The sequence below is a fragment of the Musca vetustissima genome, unplaced genomic scaffold (genome assembly GCF_032173495.1).
Source record: "Musca vetustissima isolate MV318-11 ecotype Yass unplaced genomic scaffold, APGP_CSIRO_Mvet_v1 utg1756, whole genome shotgun sequence".
NCBI lineage: Eukaryota > Metazoa > Arthropoda > Insecta > Diptera > Muscidae > Musca > Musca vetustissima.
This window is the reverse complement of record NW_026878454.1, coordinates 58,986-83,077: the sequence shown is the minus strand read 5'-3', so window position 1 is coordinate 83,077 and position 24,092 is coordinate 58,986. Positions and strand designations below refer to the sequence as shown.

Genomic DNA, 24,092 nt, shown 5'->3' with positions numbered 1-24,092 from the left:
TGTTACATTATATTGTATGCTTGACGTTCGTTCGACCAACAAGCATAGAGGTGGGGTAACTGGTATCTATCTGTCTGTCTGTATGATGAGACGACAATTGCCTGTCTGTCCGACTCCGTTTCGTTAAAGCTTCGTTCACCCTTAAAAAAATAAATGTGTAATTCAATTTAAATTATACTCATATGCTTCCGGCTAGGAAGTTAACATTCGTCCTCGTCCTCATCATCGTTGTCATGTTCGTGGTTGTGTGGCCGTCGCCTATGAATTAGATACGGATATTTTCAACCATATGGTTTAATTTCCCTTAAACTATTTTCCTACGGCTACCAAAAGGGATATACATATGTACATACAAACATACTTACATTCGATGTTTATTTGTGTGTCGTGTAAACCGCAAGTGGTTTATCGAATGGAAATTCATTTAGTACACCTGTTTGTTTTTATTTTTTTAGTTCTTAATACAATCAAATGATTTTTACTCCTTTCATTTCATGGCAAAAAAAAAAAGAAATTGCTTATGAAATATGATGTGGTTTTCAGTGTTTAAAACTATTCCAATATAGAAGAATCCGAAGGTGCTTATACACTACTAAATTTTCCCTAAAATCTAATTTTTTTGGTATTGTATTGCCAAGTTAATAAAAACGCATAACATAGGTGTCCGTTCGATGATTAAACTATAATTGTGAAAACACATACACCATTTATATATATATATATATATATAGCAAAGTTAATCTGTCAGACTTAATATCCTGCATCGATTTCGATACATAAACGCTGCTCTTAGTATTCATATTATAGACCATAGTTAATTATATAGGCGTTTTATCACATCTACACGGATTTGAAACAAATTTACTGAATTTAGTTCTATGTTCAAAATCTTTGACATGAAATCGGACGAAAGTATATCACGCTTTATTCTTAACTTAATTTGGTCCTTTTAAATTGAATGGAAATTTGGAAAATTACATGTCCAACGGAAGGATTTGATTCATATCGTGAGTCAGAAGTATCCAACTGTTTTTTTTTTCATTATAAAAATGGCATAAATTCGAGTTAATTAATGAATAAAATTGTATTCTTTTTTATATGTGGACATGAACATCCTAACATAAATTTAATGAAATAAAATAAAAAATATTTATATAAATTAAATATAAAAAATAATTATAATTATTATTACACATAAACAATTTTAGCCTCACAGTGGAAAGTATCCATTATTATTTACAATATATAATAACGGTTTAAAGTCAATCTTCTGATGGAATATCCAGTTTAATATTGCATCAGATTTTTTGCACTTTACGCATGAGTTTTCTTATTCCGATAGCTATCGTGAGAATTTGAGACCATCATGCTGAACCAGGAAATCTCTAGGGAAAATATCGGAAATACTCAATATTACCCTATCTGCTGTCCAAAAAATTCTATTGAGACACAAGACCGAGAATCGAATTTGCAATAAGCCAAAAATCAATAAGCCTGAAATTGCAGAGAAATATCAGGAAATGAAATGTAACCCAAAAAACAATTCGAAGAATTTTGCGTAAGCATGGTCTTCATGGTGGAGTTGCACTGAAAAGACTATTCAAAAAACCCCCAAAAAAGCTGAAAATCCGATTGGAGTTCGTTCTGGAACACGAAAAAATGCTGTTGCATTTTTGGAAATCTGTTATTTTTGCTGATGAAAGAAAATTTATTTTTTTTGGCTCGGATGGACTTAGTATGGTATGAAACAGGGCGAATAAAACCGTGGTCCCAAAGCACACAATTCCGGCCGCAAATCACAGAAGTGGTTCTGTATGAGCGCGGCTGGAGTAGGAAATTTTGGTTATATTGAAGGAATTATGGATAAAAATTATTATGTAAACATTCTAAAAGATAATTGAGATTGGAGACAACATTTCAATTTTATCAAGATAATGACGAAAAAAACACAAGCCCCAGATCGTTCGAGAATTGATGATTTTTAATTGTCCAAAAGTGATTCAAGCGCCACTTCCGTCCCCTCAGTTTATTTGAATCCTCTAGAGAACTTATGGAGTATTTTGGAGAAATATATTCGAAGACATAACATCCCAAGCTACCAAGTCTGAAAAATGCTTTACAAGTATAATGGGGGAAATTTCAGACATCTTATAAGGAAAACTTGGTAAAATCTATGACGGCAAGGTTAAAAGCTGTAAAATATAACAAGGGATACCAAACTAAATATTAACGATACCAAAAACCCGTTTGTTAAAAAAAAAAACTTTTTTCTTGGAGTTGCACTGTTTAACACATGCAAAAGCAATCGGCTGTTTTTTTGCAGTTAATATGTGTATTTCAACCATTTATCCTATTCTGATAATAGCATGACATAACCTATCAAAAATTATCTAATCCAAACTTAGTAAGAAATATCCAATACAACACTACAAAAAAGACAATGTCCTTCAAAAACCTTCTCCGACTTGTTATTTATGTACAGATTTATGACCATTGTATGACAATTTGAGAACAAATTAATGAAATTACGGCTGTCAGAATATGTTATGATACATCTCAAACGTCACATTACCACGAAAGGCCACATACCGAAGAAAAAAATACAGAAAAATATGGTCAGTGAAATTTGTCAATGTTGCTATCAACGAAAAAGAGGCAAAAACAAAATAAAATACGCTGAAATACCATTCTTACAGTAAGTGGACATAAAACATATGGAGAAATGTGAGACAAAAAAAAACTCACATATACACAACATATCACTCAAACTCGTACATACAAGTACTTGCTGTGGGAGTTTCCTTGGGCATCTAGTAAAAAAATATTTATGTATATGTGTGTTTATGGTGTTGGTATTTTTTGTTAAACACTACCCACATGTATATACCGGTTTATTTATTTGCTTTCTGACCACAAATTGTCCACGATTTATAAGGAGTATAAATTAAACAAAAATTTCATGGTTCTTTATTATATTAAAATGTCTTATTTAGATGGAGATTAATAATTCGGATATTGTTATCATTTTCTCGGATTTGTTTATAAAATAAATTAAAATCTTTTTTATTATGTAAAGAAAAAAGGGATAAAGAATTCGTATGTTCCCGCTCTTAAAAGTGGTGCAACTTAAAAAAAAAAAAATATATATATATATATATATATAAATTCTAAAAGACTTCTTGAACTTATCGGTTGAAAAATTATTATACGATATTGGGATACGTATGTCCCCAATCCCAAATTATCTTTAGAGAGAAACCCATTCGGATTCCAGGACGACACTTGGATAATTGTGAACCTAAACACCTAAAATACATCATAGTTGTATTCCAAATTGTTATATTATAGCAAAATCTTTAAAAAAATAAGTAAAAACTTCTTTAAATTCGATAATCCATACTCGATATACCCTCACCTTAAGGACATTCGAAATACCTAAAATTAATGGAGCCTTTTATATGAGGCTTGTGTCATTATAAATTTTTGCCTGGAGAAAACTAAATGCCAAACTACAGACACTTACTTACATAGCTGGTTTCGGGCAGAACATTTGTTCGTTAAAAAAGATTTCCAGACGCGTCGATCTTGGGCGCAACTCTTCCAATTTGAAAGACAATGTTTCGAAATGTTCTCTTCCACCTGATCTTTCCATGTAAGCCATCAGTGGCCAAATAAAAATGAAATAAATCGACATTTGGTTCTCAATTTTTCTAGTCACTATATAGCAGAGATATTCCTTCGGAAAACATTGACGTATATGACATACCTACCTATCCGAAACCATAACTTTTTTAAAAGTCATTTTCATAAAAAATCGAGTTTATTATTTTATCGGACTATTGAGGAACAGTCAGAAATTTAAATAAATGTCTACCAATCTTCGCCGGAAAAACGCAAACCTCAAATTTAGAATTTTAGTGAAAACGTTGTTTTATAAATTCCGTTTTATAATGCTATAATTTTTATAGTAGGTTTGGCTTAAATGTTTTACATCAGATTGGGTTGTAAATACTGAAGGGTCTCTCAATACCGACTCCTATGTTCGTAAATGTTTTCCATAAAATGGTCCACTCTGGCTGAAGAGAATATATATGATTAGATTTTGAGTTCGTTCCTTATAAAAAATGCAAATTATACAGTTCCGTATTGTGATTTGCGATCAAATATCCGGCATTAGTACATTAAAGTACACAGTTCCCATAAGTTAGGACTTTGAGTCTAAAAAGGATTTGGTGTCAAAAGTGAACTTATTGTAGAAAAAGAGTCCAGTTTAACATCAAATCAACGTCCACTCATTGATATTTTGTAGGTTTTAGGTGCATTTTTAATTTAAATTCTAGTGGAAAGATTATTGCAATTTAATTGTCATTTCAAAATACTACTTAATCACAAAAAAAAAGATATTAAACACATTTTGTATAGTAAATTCCTAATAATTTAAAGTTGTTCAAACCCCTTTTTGTTATAATTTAAAATCGTATCAACTATATATTATTGCAATTTAATTGTCATTTCAAAATACTACTTAATCACAAAAAAAAGATATTAAACACATTTTGTATAATAAATTCCTAATAATTTAAAGTTATTCAAACCCCTTTTTGTTATAATTTAAAATCGTATCAACTACTTCACTTACATTGACAGGTGTATCTGTCATGTGTCAAATTCAAATTGAATGATACATAGATAGATAAGTGCATCATCCGGACCCATAACAAAGGGACTAAACACTTAATGCACTTATCGTCCTATTCATCGATTTGAAAATACAAATGTAAATATTGCCCGGCAAATGCTTCTTAGCTTTCAAAGCATGGCGTCCAAAGCGAATTAAAGTTATACAAGCAGCTTACATTTATTGATAAATCTGATGATGACGCTACCCCATAGTCACTTTCCATTAAATTTACTTACTCACTCATGCACGTATTCACCCACGAAACGAAAACTTTGACATCTCAAAAAGTATTTAAACCTTTTTAAGAACATCTTAATGTCCAACAGATAGTCCGTCTGTCTGTCTGACAGACACAGAAACACATCACAGCCCGTCAAAGGTAACAGCAACCTGTCATGGTAAAGGGGCGGCGAATGGTAGATACACTGCAACAAAAAATAAACAAAAAAATGCAAAAAGCGAAACAAGGCATTAAGTACTTGTTGTACTCGCTTTGCTCCATAGTCCCGGCCGGTGCTAACAAGGATGAGGCAAAAACAGCACGTTAAGTACTTGCCGGGCTCACCCACTCAACAGTGGTAAGCTTTAATGTTTTCAATAAGGTTGTTACGAGTATTTGAGCATTGTATTGTATTTGCCGACACCGAAATGCACATCAAATTGATCGTATTAATGGCAATAACTAGTTTATCCCGCCCATCTTATCAACTCGGGGAGGATTATACGCAGATTTCCATTAACCGAAAATAAAAACAGCAGAAAGCATGAATCAAAAAGGACACACAAAAAACACAAACAGACTCACAACAACAAAGCAGGGGTAAATAGTAAAAACAACAGCAACAACAACCGAATAAAATAGAATTAGAAATGAATAAAAAGGGTCCAGAACAGACAAATGAGGAATTGATATGGGTTAGCTAACACATCAAACAAGTGTTGCAAAACAATGGATGGACGCACAGACAGACAGACAAGAGACAGAAAGTCTAATAGAAAAAAGGGAGTGTGCAAGGGGTGGAGTGTTGTCATTGCTGCTGTTGTTGCTATTGTCTATGATGTTGTTGTACAAGCACATTAATGCAATTCCAATATTGCCACACGTTGAAACATTATTTTTCGATTTAGCAGCTACAAGCCATAGAGTTGTTTGCGATTGTTTGCTACTTGAAATGAATAACCAAAACAAAAAACAACATCAACTAATAAATCCCAATATAAAAGTTGGTACCAAATGTACAATATGTTCGAATGTAAAAAAAAGATAAATAGATAACTATTTCTACATATGGTGCACAGTGTTTTAGAAGGGATAAACTCAATACACATTTTTGGGGTATTCCTATTTAGTTTTTAAGTACAATGTAACAATTGCAGGACACTTTATTTTAGTAACAATAATCTGCTAAATTTACAATCGTTAAAAATATTAAATGTTGTGAAAGCTAAATGCAGTTTGAAGGAGAAATCAGTGTAGTAATCTAACAAAATGATAATTCTTCTTACTTACTTAGCTTGCTTAAAAATATTACCGCGTCGGGTAATTGTAGCGTCTTGTAGAGTGTGCTTTTGGTCTGGCGAGAGGTGGTGTCATTTCTGTTCACATTTGCATCTCGTATGACCTTTTCCAGCAGGATGTTAAACAGGTCACACGTCTGAATCCTCGTTCGGAATAGAAGAGTTCCGAGAGGTCATTTCCGACTTTAACTGCTAAATAACCGTATTAATTTTGCAGGAATGTTAAACGCAGACCTGACTTTAAACACCTCTAAACGGATGGGACTGTCGAATACGGCTTTATAGTCGACGAATAGGTGGTATGTGTCGGTTTCTTTGGTGGATTTGCCAGGCCTTAAGCCGCATTTGGATGGTCCAATAATGTCATTGGACATTGGCTTCAGTCGTTCACACAGTACGCTGGAAGCACATTACATGCGATGGGAAGGAGACTTATTCCATATGTTTATTCATAGCTTCCATTCAAAGTACTCGCGTAATTTTCGTTATTTTCAGAGCCCCAGCCCAATTTTCAATCTGAGTGTCTGTAGTTTGGTATTGTATTTTTTTTAAAGAGTTTGTCTAACTGAACTTAACGATGTATTTAATTGTTTTTTTTTTTCGAATAATTCAATTTTAAATATGTAGCTGTTTTAGGCATAACGTGGGGCTAAATTTTTAGGACTACAATTGTGGATCTTTGGGTTTTTAATTGTCTATGTGTCGTTCTGGAATCTGCATGGGGTTCTTTTAACACGTTTATAAGTTAGTAGTTCAAAATATTGGTTACAATTGTAAATAACTTCAGTAGTGTTGGCGGTTTATTTGGGATACCATTTGTATTTTGTTTTTGCAAAATAGTCAGGGAAGACTATAGTTTCGGATCACGCCACTGATCCTCATCAGTTCCCTTAGTTTTTTTGTTGGGATATTCTCCCCAGAAGCTATTGCTTCTATACAAAAAAAAAACTTTTAAATAACAATGATATTAACTTACTTTTCTTGAAAACAAAATGATAAAATCATTCAATATTCTTATGGGAAATGAGTACGATTTTTGATGTGGTACCATTACAGCAAGTGATAATGTCATCTCAAAATTTTGAAAACTAAAATTAATTTATCTGAATAAATAAAAACCTTGATCTGTCATATCTTAAGATAATTTGCGCTCGAGGACATAATTAACATAATTTCCTATAATAATTTTTCAATCGAGAAGTTTAACCGTCTCCTAGATAAAACTCTTTAAAAAATGGAATGTCTAAGAGAGATCCGCGACATCATCCATTTTTGGCTTTAATAAATAGCATACAATGTGATTCTCAGACCAATGGATGGATGGACGGTGAAAAATTGGCCAAGCCATCTTGGAGAAGTATTTATACGAAGATTGTCCATATGCTGCATTTTGAGTTTGCTCGAATGTAAAATATTTGCACAACCTTTTCAGGATTATAAAGTAGGGCATTGCAAGCATCGAAATCTATTCTTAAGATTTCCAATAGTGCTTTCAATAATGTTTCTTGTAGAGGTGTGCCCTTTATTATATCGATGTTGACAATATCCATACTCCACTTGTCATCAAAAATGGTTCTAAAGCGTAGCCACTGTTCGTGTAAGGTTCATATGCCAAATAAAAATACCATGGCTTGATCCTGGTCTGCAGGTCGAATTATCATTTTATAGCCACACACCTAACAGAAAAAGAAAAATTAGTTTTAGGATCTTATATTTAAAACATTTTTCACTATCCTCTGAAAACCACTAACAACTAGAAATCGTAAGGTAGCTGCTAACTGCATCCTTTCGTGAATGGAACACTTATGTATGAAAGGACCATTTTTTTTTAAATATCCATAAAAGTTTCTTTATATATCCTGAAAAGAGATACAAAGCTATACAAAATAATGGGATCCTTGGAGATAATGATCGCAAATACTTACACAGATTCGGCATATATCCATTGGGTCCGACCCGTACTTCGTTTAACACGTTTCGGTATTATTAGTCTTATTCTTGTAGAAACCAGGGTAATTAACAAGCCAAGGAGCATTTTTTCATAATTTTGTTGTTAAACAAATAGCTAATCCACAACACAATTTATAATTTTGTAAGATAAGTTGCTTGAAAATGTTCTTTAAAATCATAAAATTGTCCAAATGTGCTTTAAAAAGACGGTATAAATTAAAATTGAATAGAATATTGAAAAATATTAATATTTTCGTTTTGACGTCTTATAGGCTTCAAAATATGATTTGATAGTTATTGAACACACTTCGTAACATAGCCTACTAAATAAGGTCTAACGGGAGGCGAATTCGAAGTCTTCATTGACTGTCAAATATATTGTTTGAAGAATAAATAATATATATATATATATATATTTGAGGAACAATTATTATTAATAAGAATAAAACATATTCAAATTTGTTGACGTAGTGTACATTTCAAAATATTTGCTCAAGTGATTCCAAATAATAATGAGGACATTTTCTTTGTAATAATGAATTTTGTACTGATTATTTTTGAAAGTACAAGTATAAAACTATGAGTTTTTTGGTTTGAAAATAAAATATTTGAATTTGAAAATAAAATAATTCTAAATCACTGTGCATTCTAAAACACCTTAGCGGTGGCAATATGTCTATGGGTAAACTCACTCACACACACACACATGTTGAAAACCAGACGAAAGTGAACTTGTAGAGCCAAAGTCGTTTTTTATGGCAACTATGCTATACAATTTGTTAGACAATCCCTAAGGAATTCCCAGGCAATACCAATAAATGAAAGCAAAAAGGGACGATAATAACCCAACATCCGTATCCGCATCAGTAAAGCAAGTGAAAATCCACCCAACGAATTAACAATCATGTTCGAGTGTAGCAAGTGCTTGTCTGCTATTGCTGCGCCTGCAGCATCATTGCAAACTACGGATTTTGTTGTTGCTGCTGCCGTTGTTCGACTCGTAAAACACCACTTTACCCGCTGTAATAAAAATAAATCATAATATTGTGTGCCCTTCTTTAACCCACCTTGGTGGGTTTGACTGTCGCTACCACCATCATCGCAATGCCGCAGCAAAGAGCAAGGTTATAACCCCGGCTAATGTGTTTAATGCATCTTTCCGTAATACCTTTTGGTTCCCCTCGACAGACGGACGGACGAAAGCGACGAACGGAGAATAAAAGTGAATGTGTGTGTTTGTGTGTAACCTGTTCCTTGTTAGCTTGATACGCATGTTTGGCATCCGTAACTCATCCCAGCTCATTTTTCTTCCATTACACTTGTTGTCCCATGATGCCTCTGCCCTTCCCCCCACCTCATCGGTCAAAGATACTGTTCTTTTATTGCCCTTGCGACGTGAGATGCTGCCAAAGTAGTGTCGACGTTTTTCCTAGTCGGTTGGTTGTCTGCCGCAGGTTGTTGCCTTATGATGTTACCAGTTGTTGCGATAAAAACCGAAGGTATATTGGTGGGAAGCATGTAGTCACGATGGTTGGTATATGTTTCCCAAAAGTGTACCTAAGTTCTATTTTCGGCATTTGGATGAAAATAAGTTTAAATGAAGTGTACGGGGACCACAATATGTGAATAAAATTATGGCGTTAAATTCAAGAGGGTGATTTTTTCTATCGTTTTTTTTTTGTGTTGTATTTGCGTGCGTTAACTACCCTGACAATATGTTAACCCAGAAACTTATTATAGCACTACCAGTCGATTTGCCTGTCTGCATGTCCGTCCGCCCTGTTATGGGTGAGTGACTACAAGTGGACTGAAAAGTGCAAAATACTGTTTAAAGCTTTGATTTTGCTGTCTATTTCCACTTGTCTTTAATTGATAAAAGACAGAAAAAAGAACACAGGGAAAACGAAAGTATTTTGTAATGACATGCCGTGCCGTTTTACTAGGGAGTGGAAAAAAATCTTTGTTAATTTGCATAATAAATTTGGACGGGGGGTAAATTGTTTCGGTGAAAGATTTGAACATATTTTATGATTTACATTTCAATTTGTGTGAAATACGCCATTTCAACATTTGGCATATCTGTGACAAATGTGGTATACAATATCCTGGGAAAGACCGCATATCATCCGCAAGACCCTACCATATTCAAAAAAAAAAAAACTTTACTCCTTTTAAAGATGTAGTCTATATGGCGGATAAAATCGAAACTCTCCTGAAATAGTACTTCAAAGTATTTCAGTTTATCAGAGACCAAAACCTGTTCCGAACCTATCTTCAGAACCGGGTGAAACCTCCTAAAATTAGAATAAACAAGACGACCACCAGGGGGAGGTGCCGGAATGTCGCACGAAAAAATATTGTATTGTATAAGGAAATACAATAAGGAAATAAGCGACCATTCTACAAGTAAAATTCCATCATACCTGACTGAATCGAAAGCCTTGGAAATATCTAACGTCACAGCTATAGTTCCGTACTTCCTATCCAACGAAGCTAGCAAAAACCGTTAAGGCATGGAGCGTAGAAAGATTTTCCTATCCTCAACAGTTCTGCTAATCCTGGATATAATAAAGGATTCAAAACACTCTCCAAAAGGCGAGAAGAGAAATAGGCCTGTAGCTATCACACTGAGAGGGATCGGAACCATCGCTTCGGTATGCGAACTAACAGCGCCTCTTTCCAAGCCCTAAATTCAGATAATGATTTAAAGGAAGGTCAAAACTACGTCACCACACGATTTTCGCGATGACTGGCGTGAAAGCACAAAACCAAAGGACCTGTAATCAACAAATCCACTTTTTTCCAAAAGAGAGACTTTGTCCACAGAGGAGACATTTGTAGAAAATGAACTGGTAAACGACAGACACAGCTAACTTGGCGGAAAACAGATCGTCACATAAATCTCCCCCGTTTCCAAGCGCTCCCTGCACTGTTCCGTTAAAATCTCAGACTTACGCTGATCACAACTAACCCTAGTACCATCTAAGTTAGCAAGAGGACTGACAGGATCGCGTGAAGCTAGACCTGCCAACCATTTATCCTTGTCAAACGTCTTCGAATTTACCGGGAGCCCCTCAAGATAATTTATGCACCGCTCATTCTCAAACCATCGAATACTGGCCTCAATAATACGGCAATGTTTGCGAATATCTGCGTTGAGGACAGGATGTCCCACTACTTTATTTTAGTCGTTAATTTACCGAATATTTTCCTTAATTAACAAAATCATCAGCAATTGAAAATTTGGCGTTATAGGTTATCATCGGTAATTATCTCGTCAAACAGTTACATGATCGCATTTTGGCATTTCTATCGTACAACAACGACAGAATCGCACCACGGTAATGTGATTCTGCAAAAAATTTTGCCGTCGCCGACAAATATGGATAGAACTAAAACAATTTTTTTTTTCATGTTAAAAATATTATATTAAAATTTTTATATGTATCGATAGGGTTTAGCGACTACTTTATTTATGTCGTTATACCGTGAAAGAGTTATAGAGTCGCACCACAGAACTACTGTCTAAATTATTAAAAAAGTACACCACCAAAGCAAATATTTTTACCAATTGACTACAAAAAATGTGCACCAACCATGCAGTGAACAAAGTATCGATAATGTCGCACTTTGTAATAACAAATTATTGTATAAACTTTGTATCGGTGGTAAATGCCCGTCCGACATAAAAAAAACATTTAAAAAAGACTGTTGCACATTAAAAGACAGATATAGCGTAAAATATCCGTTGCAATTTATTCGATAGCATTTACTGTCGCTTCCTTCTTAACTTCCGTGAATTCTACAACACCCAGAGGGATACAATAAACCTCTCCTCAGTGCTATCATCAAAAAATTGCCTTGTCTTCCAAGCTGAAGCAGCGACCCAAACAAACCAAAGGATGAAAGCAAAATCTATTACGTGGCAAACCACCCCATATTTATGTGGCAATTTGTTGTTTTACGATTGTGAACAGCGCGTAAAAATAAAGTGTATCATTTTCCCATTTACGGCACCGTGCGGTAGTACCGCAGTGCATTCGCATCGGTCGGTCGCACACCCCAACCTGTTTTCAATTTTGGCCTAGCCACAGTTTCAATTTATGAAGATTTGTGTGCTCGTTCGTTGAGCACTGTGGTTAGAGGGCCGTTCATTCCGGTGGTGGTGGTGGTTGTTGTTATCCTGTGCCACTACAACTGTTGCCCCACTGCACTTGTTTTGATTTGTTTGGAATAATAACAGATGCTTACTGAAATGCGGTGTTACCCACTCGTCGGTAGTATTATTATTCATTGTCGAAATATTATTAATGGTTGACAATAGATTCTCTTCGTGATGTTTGCACAGCACTTTTGCCCCGCATCCAGTCAGCCAGCCATCCATCCATACACCCATTCATTCTCCTTCCGCCAAGTATGCAGTCCCAAGCGGCCGGGCCAACAAGAGTGCAAACAAAGCCCATCCGTTGTGCTCTTTGTTTGGGCAAATTACAATTGTGTAAATATTTAAACTACTTGAAAATTACTCATTAGTGTTTGTTGCAATTAATGGCGGTTGCGTGGTCTGTTGGCTTTGCAATTCTGTCGTCGATACATTTGCCGTCGAAGTGGTCGATTTTTGATGTTTGCTCGCTTGTTATGATTTGGACAAAAAAAAACGAAGAATCATTTAGCAATTATCGTTCGAGTTTATGTTATTTACTTACATATGTTAATGGAATTGAATCTATAGTTAAAGCTAATCGACATATAAGTATGTACATACGTACATACATATATGTATCTGTAATGCTGGGTGTTCTAATATTGATAGTAACATGTAGTAATATATTCGGATACGACAATTGATTGGAAATATCACATTATTATAGTATGATGTAGGGCTGATATATTCAATTAGTATTTTTCACAACGGAGAATATTTGATAAAGTTCGGAGAATGGCCTGTTTCCGATTATTTATTTCCGAGTATTCAAGAATAAAACTACATATTTCGATTTTAAACACATTCTGATAGTATTCCACGGCAAATTACAACGAGTTAAGGCGCGTTTATACTATAGCTTATATCGTCATAAAGTGCATCTTCTTGATTTTATTGGTAAATCAAGCTCGATTTGCTCTAAAACCTATGCTAAATCGAGATAATTTCAAATACAATCCGGCTTTTGTCCCAAAAATAATGGTTTCCCCTTAAAGTATGCTTTAAAATTAGTTAATATTCAAAATAACTGCTTAACAAACAATTTTGTTTGCTATGCTAGAGAGAAATTCCTATCAAAATTATGAAAATATTGATCGAAAAATTGCCACAAAATTCAGGAAAGCAGGGAAAAGTGTACATAAACAGATAACAGCTGTCAAATCCAATTCATTTAATTTTAATACTAGCCTAACAGTTAGGATTTGATATATCGACTTATGAATCGAGCCGATTCGGAAGGCCTTACAAAATTAAATCAACTCATTATCTCGAATTGTACGAATTCCTATGCCAAAGCCGCGTTTAGGCTATGCCTTCGGAATCGGCTCGATTTGTAAATCGATATATCAAATCCTAACTGGGAATTTTACTCGATTTACCACACAAAATTAAATCCATAAATAATTAAATTAAATCTCGATTTGCTCGAAATCCTATACTAAATCGTGATCGTTTTAAATACAATCCTGCTTTTGCAACGATATAATAAAAGTTTCTCTTTAAAGTATGCTTTAATATTAGTCAATATTCAGAATAGCTGAGTAAGAAAAATATGTCCAAATGTTTATTTTTTTTTTTTGCATCTCTGACCTACATAATAGAAAGCAAGTCCTGAAAAAATTATGAAAATATATCAAATCAGTTGTTTGAGTAGAAAAACAAAAAATTTTATCGAAAAAAATATCTGTCTAAACCAAATGACCATGGATATAGGGTTATGCTGACCAGTATACGTCTATATCACACAGCTAAGATTTTGCTGATCGACTCAACTTTTTAAATTTTGACCAATTGTAAAATTTTCTTTAAAATCGATTAAATGTACATCATTCTATCTAAAAACACAATTTTGGGAAAATATAGAGATATTTCCACATATTTTAATCAACCTGAATAGATCACAAAATATTAGCTATGTGATATAGACGTATACTGGTCAACATAACCCTATATCCATGGTCATTTGGTTTAGACTGATGTCATTACAATTTGATATTTCCTCACATAATGCAAAAATATACTGGTTTTCTTCTTCGAAGCCTTTCGAAGTTAAAGTTTTCCTTCAAGTGATTTTCAAACTTTTGAGTTTTTTATTTTTTTGTTTGTTTATTTTTATAAATATTTATCGATCTCTAGTTATTCTAGCAATTTCTGAGCCATTCGCTTCTTTATTTTTTATACAAAGGCTGACTTATGCTTTTGTCAATTCCTCCTTCCTCGTTTCATTTCTATATTCTCATAATTATATCTAATTTACAAACTTTTTTGATGATCAGTCATCAATGTTTATTTTGTTCTTGCATGCAGTTGTAAGAAAATACAACAAAAGTTTTAAAAATTCATTTCATTCATTCATATTCAAGAGTGGCAAGAGTAAAAAGTTTGACATTTTTTGTAAACTAGGACAAGTGTACATATTTAAGTACTTGTGAAGGTGTGAGTTTTTGTTTGTCGAGTTAGTTATTCATTATTGAAATTCGTTGCATATTTTAAACAATATTTTTTTTTTTTTTTTGTATCTTATCCTTCAATGGCAAAAGTGGGAAAAGTGCAAATGAAATGAAAACTGTTGTTCATATTGTTGTTCGATACAAGCACATTGCACGTTTGTGGGGGATTGAAAAATCTTTTGAATATTTATATATTATCCAAATGATACCACATCGTAATAATGACAAAATACATTTCCAGACATATGGACCAAATCTATATTGATCTATGAAGTATAATGAACTTTAGGAATATATCCTACCAGGTAAAAAAAATTGTTTTATATTTTAGTTATATTCATAATAAATTAAACAAATCCCAATTTTTTGGTAGACAACTACTTTGAATTGTAACGTATTTTGTAGCATAGTTTAAGAAGAAGTCGTTATTATTTGGTGCAAAATCAGGGTTGTATATGAAATTATCTCGATTTAGCATATGATTTCGAGCAAATCGAGATATTGTGTGGATTTAATTTAATTAATATCAATTGAGGTATATTGATCTCAATTTAGCAATTAAATCGAGATAATGCACTTAGTCACGATTAAAGCTGTAACCGCCTTTTTTTGAGTTTTTGCCAGTTAGAGCGATGATTATTGTTTTTCACATTTTATTGTTTTCAATTAGGGAATATTGTGTTTCTATTATTTGCAATTAAGTCCGCAAAATGTTATACGAATGTGAAAGTATTACTTACAGTATGCTTTGACTGCAAAGACTTTCACGATTATCAATAAATAAATGAACATTATTTATTGGATTTATATATAAAAAACTCATGGTAGAACTATTTACTACGATATTTCCCTTAATGATACCCGAAAAATAAAAAAAAAATAGTTGATTCTTGCAGTACGAATCTTTGGTACAGTATCGTATCATGTATTTCTTATGTACCAAAATCGTGCACGACACGAAATTGACACGAACTGGAAGGGTTTATTGTAAATATTGATGATATATTTTGCCTTCGACAATTTAGGAAGAATGTGAAATTATTATAAAGACTTGTATACAATCATATTTATGCTTCATTTCAAATTAAAGAGCCGATACTCTATTTGCGAATGCAATCGAATTTAAATGCTTCAAACACAAATACGAGAAATGTGCATATATAAAACAAAATATTCTATTGTCATTGTTGTACGCCCATTTATGCACCGAAAACCGTGTTCCCAAGCGTTTTGAAAACTTGTTTCTATAAACTAAAAATGGTATGATTCGTACTTCAGTGGTGTGGGTAGGATGGCTCCCTACATTTGAGGTGTTTCCATTTATATGGGCTTTACAATAAAAGTCCATTGGAGGATGCCTACCAACGCGATTACATTGTCATACAGAGGCATCCTCCCACACACTCACACACTCCCGAACGTTCGCATACATTCATACATAATCTAATCGTCGAAACAGTTTTCTCTCCTTTTATGAAATGTTTTCGAATAATTATAATTACATGATAGTATAATTTGTATTCTTCTCAATGTCCTTTCACATATCGTTAAACTATTATAAAAATAACAGTGTTCACAGACATCACATCATTGCTTTATTCATTTTTTTTAAATATAGGAGTGCAAGGCCAGATTATACCTTGGGTAAAAAATTGTAGAGGAATCCCACTGGGATGCAAAGGTTCATGTCGAACAGAGTAGGAATAATCGTTGGATCTAGTGAGGTGAAATATTTTCAAGTTAACGAAATGGCAATTGAAAAATAAATGTCAATGTTTGAGATATATTATGAGGTTTGTTCAAAAATATCCTGAATTCATAATCATTTTCAGTTTCGGGAACAAAAAAAAAATTGCAGGTACACAACTATTGTATTGCGGTGCATTAATATGTTGTATTTAACCAAAAATACATTAAACCGATTTTAGACTATCGACTCGATTTGTAAATCGAGATATCAAATCCTAACTGTTTAGACTAGTATTAAATGAAATGAAGTGGATTTGTCAGCTGTTATTTGTTTACGTATAAACACACATTGCATTACTTTGCTGACTTCTGTGGCAATTTTTAATCAATATTTTCATAATTTTGTTAGGAATTGCTATCCTATAGGTCAGAAATGCATAAAAACATTTGTTGTCCTAAATTATAGTAATATTTATTATTTTTTTCGAACGCTCCCATGCCTTACTTTCCCACCCCTGCCGACACACCATAATCCGCAACTTTGGTGGAATATGAGAAGGGATAGAAAACCAGCTACAGAAACCTACTTCAACATCCAGTTATTATGTTGTATTATTCATTTAAAAATACAATTATATTAAATTTTATTAGTTTTATATTCATGCAAAAGTCTACGTTAAAATACACCGAATGGAAATCAATACACATTTTACTAAGTGGATCTCCCATAGAATAATTTGTGCGATGAAAATCTACGTATAATGGTTGATAATATTTACTGGATCGAAAAGGAACATTTATTCTTATGGAGGAAATTAGGAAGTCTGAGGTTATAATACCGTTTAATATTTTAATTGTCATCATAGTGTTCAACATAATACGTCTAATTTTTAATGTAGGCAATCGAATTAATTTTAAGTTCTAGTGTAAGAAGGCAACACAAAGTCACTATTCCAATGTAAACCTCTCAGTACAAAAAGTAGAAATTGTTTCGGCACTGATTCAATTTTATCGGGGATCCCATACAACAGAGCCATATTCTAATATGGGTCGCACAAGAGATTTAAAAAGTTGTTTTGTAATGTAGGGATCAGAGAATCCTTAAGCCCATCGTTTTATAAATCCTAAGACACCGTGGGCTTTATTTACCATAGAAATTATATGATTATTAAAATTTAATTTTGGAAACATTTAAATACCAAGATCAACAAATGAATCTACAGTTGATAAAACAGTACCATTAATATTGTATTGCCTTGTTAAAGTAGAAGATCTGGAAAAACACATATGCTTACATTTGCTTAGGTTTAGATCCATACAGTTTAATTCGTACCATTGAAAAGAGCTATTTAAATTGTTTTGAAGTATATCAAATTGCTTCATAGAATTATGGGTGATAAACAACTTGACATCATCTGCATACTTTAGCAACTTGGAATGGATGATTACATTTGGCAAATCATTATAAATAGAAGAAAGAGGAGTGGGCCTAAATGACTTCCTTGGGGAAGGAACATCAATGGATTTGGAGTGACAATCATCAAACATAACTACCTGTGATCTATTTCGCAAATAAGATGATATCCATATATATTTTAAAACAACCATAATTATCAGCTGTTTATATAGACATGGATCGATATTATTCATTGTTACCAATAGGCGAATTTGACTGTATGCACTTTGAACTTGTATGTTTTTTCCCAATATTTATACATATACATAGTGTATATACATTTATATACATATATTTACATATTGTGGAGTTTGAATACAATATGTTCCAACTAAAGTGATGGTGGGGTTATACAATCGACGAAAAATGGTTTGGTCCATGTTCTCATGTAAAGAACAATTTCTCTATTCTTTACGTGTCGCAATATTTGTTCGTTAAATTCATCGACTTATATACCATGTATGTTTGTATGTATGTATATAAATACGTGTATATGTGTCTGTATGTACACATCACAGTTGGTTAAGTGTAGGCTTTTGTAGGCATTTTACTATGTATATATGTGTGTATGGGTTTGTGTGCGTTTGTATGTGTGTTTAAATTCTTATCAATATTGTTGTACACTGTGAAACATGGAATTCTTTATGGAACTCCCAATGAAAATGCATTCATTGTTAGTCCTTTGTAAGGTTTTTGTTGTTGTTGTTTTTGTTATTTTGCCTCTGCTGATTTTCATGGTGAAAGCGGCACAATAACAACAGCGAGAACACCAACAACAACAAAAACAGCAGCAAAGCCCATCAACAACAAAGATTTGATTCAATTCTAAACGAACATTCCCATCATCTGACATTTTACAGCCACTCTAGCCAACCACAGACCAGATTCAAATGATTTCCCTCTGTTTGCCTGAATGTGTGCCTCTGTGTGTGTGTGTATATATAAATGGATGGTGTGTGTATGTGTGTACAGCCCCTGTAGTACTCGTAGAATAGTTGAGATTTGAGTTTTTTTTTAAGTGATATAAAACAAGGGGTTGCAAATTTTGTGCGACGGCGTACTGACTGGCTCCCATCAGACGACACCAAGAGATACACACACTGGCAATCCTGTGCCTTGTGCATAAATAAAGCCTCATTTCGAATAGATAGAGCCAAGGGTGAAACCAATAAAAGCCTTTCTAATTTTGGGATTGGTTTATAATTGAAGAGCTCCACTTTAACGACATTATGTATTATTGTTGTCTTATTGTTATTGCCCTTTGCCGCCCGCTATCCATTTCGCCCCCTATTCATTTCAATTCCTCGCTCACTGTATATGTATGAATATCTCTCTCTCCCTTTCTTGCTCCATCTCTTTCGCACTGTGTGCAGAATTTATGTGAGTTCCCCTTACTCTCGTTTTATAATCCTGTCCCCATCTACTATGTGTCAATTTATTTCCTCCTGGATATTCGAAATTGTAATTTTGTGTGATATATGTATGGTTGTGTGTGTGAGTGTTTAGTATTTAACTATGTAAAAACAATTTTAAAGTAAAATTAGTAATTAATTTAAGTACGCTCATACACTAAACAATGAAATAGACACAACTGCACACACACATAAATACATACATTTGGGTATAGATGATATTCAAATAAATGAACTCTAATAAGTAATTCGAATATAATTATAATTGAGCAATTATGTGGTTACATAATATTAAATGAATGGCAAAACAATTTTTTTACTAAAAAAATACAATATCCCCCTAAACGAATGGCGAATATTTAAATAATATGCATTTATTTCTTTCGTCAGTCAAAACACAATTTTGAATTTTTGAAAACAATTATTTTATTTTTTTCTTAAATGCCTAATCAAGATGTACAGATAATATGTATAGATAATATTATAATGGAAAAAGACTTCAATCAATAATTATTGGGTATTCCAGAGTTTACAGTTTAATTTTTTTCATGAATTTAAAAATTGTACAAGTTATTTAGGATAGGACCACTTTGAATACAGTGGTGTACCACTGTAGTAGTGTGTTTTTTATTTCGGCATTTGTACATTTTGAGATGTATGAAAAAAGCGAAAATTTACATTTTCCTATTTTATGATTGTATATTTAAATAGCTAAATTATTAATAAAATAGAAATAAAATTGAATTAATGTTAGCAGCCACGGTTACACGAATGATGCAAATAAATGCTGTCACTTCGAATTTCATTGTTTAATTGAAAATCAAATGTATTAGTTGAAATTTTTAAATTGTTAATTATTATAAATTAATTGAAATTTAAACTTAAATATTAATTCTTAGAGTGAAACATAAACCTAATCTATTCCGAGGAACCTGTTCCAAATTAAAAAATATTTGCAGGCTGCTTCCATTACTGACTATATTAATTGAATTACAACGTTAATTATAATCCGACGGGGCGTACAGAAAGTTGGATTTGTTTCATTATGAAAATGAAATATATCCACAAATAAATCGTTTTTATATCATATAATTGTATTATTTTTTTTATTATTTTAAGAAAAAAGTGACCTTTTCAAAGTTTATCCCAACACTCCATTATACGTATTTACTGCAGAGGTAGTTCGAATTTTGTTTTTGCAGACGCAAATGTTCTGCATTCCAATCTCCAAATGATGTTTAGTTAATTTTTTTCAGATAAACAATAGATTTTTAAATTTTTCTACCTTCTGCATCCAAAAACCATCGAAATATTTTATGAATGGCATAAATAATCCGTACACGTCCATTAAAACATTTTAAAATTTATCAGGGTAAATGCTCCAATAATTAAATCCCCTGGTTACAATGGTAAAGCTAACATTTTGTTATATGGAAAGAAAATTGCATAGTTTCCCACGAATTTTTTGTTTGATTCCAACTAAACAATTTTCATTCGAATATTTAATAATTTTATACATTTAATATATTAAAAATGTCTACTCTCCAACATCCCATATTTTTGTTTTCGGGTAAACCAGGCAAGCCTCCGAAGACACTACCAATTACATTACGATCACTCTTAATTCTGCATTTACATTTTTGGACACGTTTGTATTCAGATTTTTATCTAAATCATTTTTTGTTCTGATGTTTTTCTTTGACCGGCAATGATTTCGAATTCCATGGAGCTTACAACTTTACGTTCTTCGATCAACTAGTTATTGGTACATTATTAAGAATATAGATATTGGTACTTTATAAAGAATTTTAATTCGAAAAGAATTAGAAAATAATCGACTCATATGGACATTGATAAATTCCGTTCATTCTGATATCACCATTTTAATTTCTTCTTTTAATGTTTAACTTCAAATTGTTTCAGATGCATCCCACAATGGATCAGTTAGATATGTTGGATCCAACGGGCTCGATGACAACGTTAGCACCCATTTCAGAAACGCCATTAACGCCTACGCACCAGCATTTGCACGGATCCTATCACAGTATGAACCATATGATGGGTCATCATCATCCGAGCGGTTTAAGTGGACACTCTGCGGGTATGCTTATTGAAAACAAAGAGGACTCTTACAGTATATTATGCAGTTCTAATAAAATATTTGACAATTTAATCATTAATGCCATTTACTTTAAACCCGTAGGACATCATGGTCATTCGGCAGTACATCATCCTGTGATAACGGCAGCTGTTGCGGCGGCGGGCCTCCATCCTGATACCGATACAGATCCTAGAGAACTTGAAGCATTTGCGGAGAGATTTAAGCAACGAAGGATAAAATTAGGTGATTATATAGACATTCTCGCCGATATCGCCCAAGCTCCAAGCCAATATATTTGATCTATTGTTTCAACAATGTTAATCGACTTCATTGCAGGTGTCACACAAGCCGATGTCGGTAAAGCACTAGCGAATTTAAAGTTACCTGGAGTTGGGGCCCTCTCACAAAGTACAATATGTCGCTTTGAAAGTCTCACATTGTCGCACAATAATATGATAGCCCTTAAGCCCATCTTACAGGCTTGGTTAGAGGAGGCGGAGGCACAGGCGAAAAATAAACGAAGAGACCCTGATGCCCCAAGTGTACTTCCGGCGGGCGAAAAGAAAAGGTAGACAGCGTTCTGGTTAATGTTGCTTAACAAAAGACATGATCTACGTGACTCCAGTGGAAATTTAATTCGGAAAGTCGTGTGATAAGTATTGGGCTATTCAATTGGAATTCTTCGTAATATTTCGAATGCAATAAATTAAAAATCCTTAACAACTGGAGTTGCGATACTATCACAAAACACATATAAACATACATTTAAATGTATCTACGGTGCAACAAATTGATTTATATATATATATATATATATTCTAACATATTATAGTAAGTTTACATCATTTCATTTGACATATATAATTAAATCCTCATAGAGAAGGTTAACCCGACAAAAAGTTCTAATATAAATGCCGGTTAAAAGCATATTATTGAGATAAAGTGAATGAATTTATTGTAAATTTCTTATAAAAAATGGCAATACGTTCATATTTTCTTAGAAACGTTCCTGAACATGTTGACTCTGGCCATTTGTTCGTTAAATTAATATTTCTTTTATCCATTGACTAAAAAATATCCTTGAAAATTGTCTGTATTGGTACATTCTCGATTTACTTCAACAGATTACCATTACCCGAATTTGTTGTATGCAGACGTAGTATTTGAGTTATTTCTTCAATCGAAGGCAAATTATAAATCTAATGACCAATTTCTATAATTACAAAGAACTCACCTTCGTAATAGCCACTTTAGATATTTTAAACATTTTTTAATCTGCATTATTACTTAAATACTTATGCTGACAATAATTATGCTGATGCATTTTAAAATCTGCATGACATTATGGGTACTCAAATTATCGTAACATTATCATTTCAAGTGACGAATTCTTAATAAACTCTGTTCACACATAACATTTTGTTGCACCTGTACATATATTTAGGTCTACCAATAATTGTACTACATATGTATCCGTACTATTTACCATGAGTCAACATCTCAACCTATTATTCCACATGCATTTGCCCATACTAGACACTTGCTTTTTTTGGTTTGTTTTTCTAAAGTAATCTATATCGAGTCTTTTTTCAAGAAAAAGGACTTCCATTGCGGCACCTGAAAAGCGATCTCTGGAAGCGTACTTTGCCGTTCAACCGAGGCCGTCTGGTGAGAAGATAGCTGCCATTGCCGAGAAGCTGGACCTGAAGAAGAATGTGGTACGAGTCTGGTTCTGTAATCAGAGACAAAAACAAAAACGTATGAAATTTGCTGCACAACAACAATGACAATCAACTAATGCATCAACACAATTAGGTATAGTTAGCAGCGTTACACCCTCGATGACTGGACACGGATCGGCGGGGTTTGGTTACTGATAGCCGATGTTCCCTGGAGACCACTACATGTAGATTTCCTCCCTCACACATTAGCCGCTCGGCGACCGCTAACCCCAAAAGACAAGGATGTGAGCACCCCCGATCCCAAGATGACCATGGAGATGACCAACACCAGCGAGCGTGCACTTATTATTTACATCGATCTAAATCATGGATTCACCCTCAATATGCCAACAATCAAATGCGATTATTTATGGAACGATCAATGCAAACAATGGACCAACATATCAAATGCAATAACATTACAAGTAAAGGTAAGAACTTACAATCTCTTGAAAATCGGAATGTAAACAGTTATCACTTAGGGACATGTCACCTATCGGCATACTTAACGTATGTCCCCAACTAGGGTTGTCGGATTCCGAGTTACAAGAAACTGGGCATTGGGTTTAAAAACCCCATTAGTTTGACATTCACGTAAAATCGTTCTTGACTTGTATGGGAAGAATTGACTCCCTGCCTCTAAAAGATATATGTAAATAAAAATTTGCAACATTCATTGTTAAATCTTGCAACGTTACCTAAAATCCGACGGGGCGTACAAAAATATTCAACTTCCCCACTTTTGCAAAATGTTGTTTACGGCCGTATTACCCAAATACGTCGAATTCATATCTTCAAGCAAATAATACAAACCGCACAACAAAATTGAAAATTCAGTAGTGTTGGCGAGTTATTTGGGATACCATTTCTATTTTGTTTTTTACAAAATAGTCAGGCTTAATCCCAGTTT

General features: G+C 33.4%; 1 protein-coding gene across 4 annotated transcripts in view; it reads left to right on the top strand.

The window, feature by feature from the left end:
• Positions 1–23,626, top strand: part of LOC133323193 (inhibitory POU protein) — a 42,247-nt gene extending 18,621 nt beyond the window's left edge. For 2 of the 4 annotated variants that reach the window (XM_061532144.1, XM_061532146.1), the window contains 5 exons: positions 21,284–21,461; positions 21,564–21,704; positions 21,798–22,029; positions 23,062–23,219; positions 23,277–23,626. In XM_061532144.1, the coding sequence (XP_061388128.1) occupies positions 21,284–21,461; positions 21,564–21,704; positions 21,798–22,029; positions 23,062–23,219; positions 23,277–23,338 (771 nt within the window). In that variant the 3' untranslated portion in view covers positions 23,339–23,626. Of the gene's footprint in view, positions 1–21,283; positions 21,462–21,563; positions 21,705–21,797; positions 22,030–23,055; positions 23,220–23,276 lie in introns of all 4 variants that reach the window. The other 2 variants (XM_061532143.1, XM_061532145.1) reach the window with 1 other exon arrangement.
• Positions 23,627–24,092: the final 466 nt, after the last annotated feature.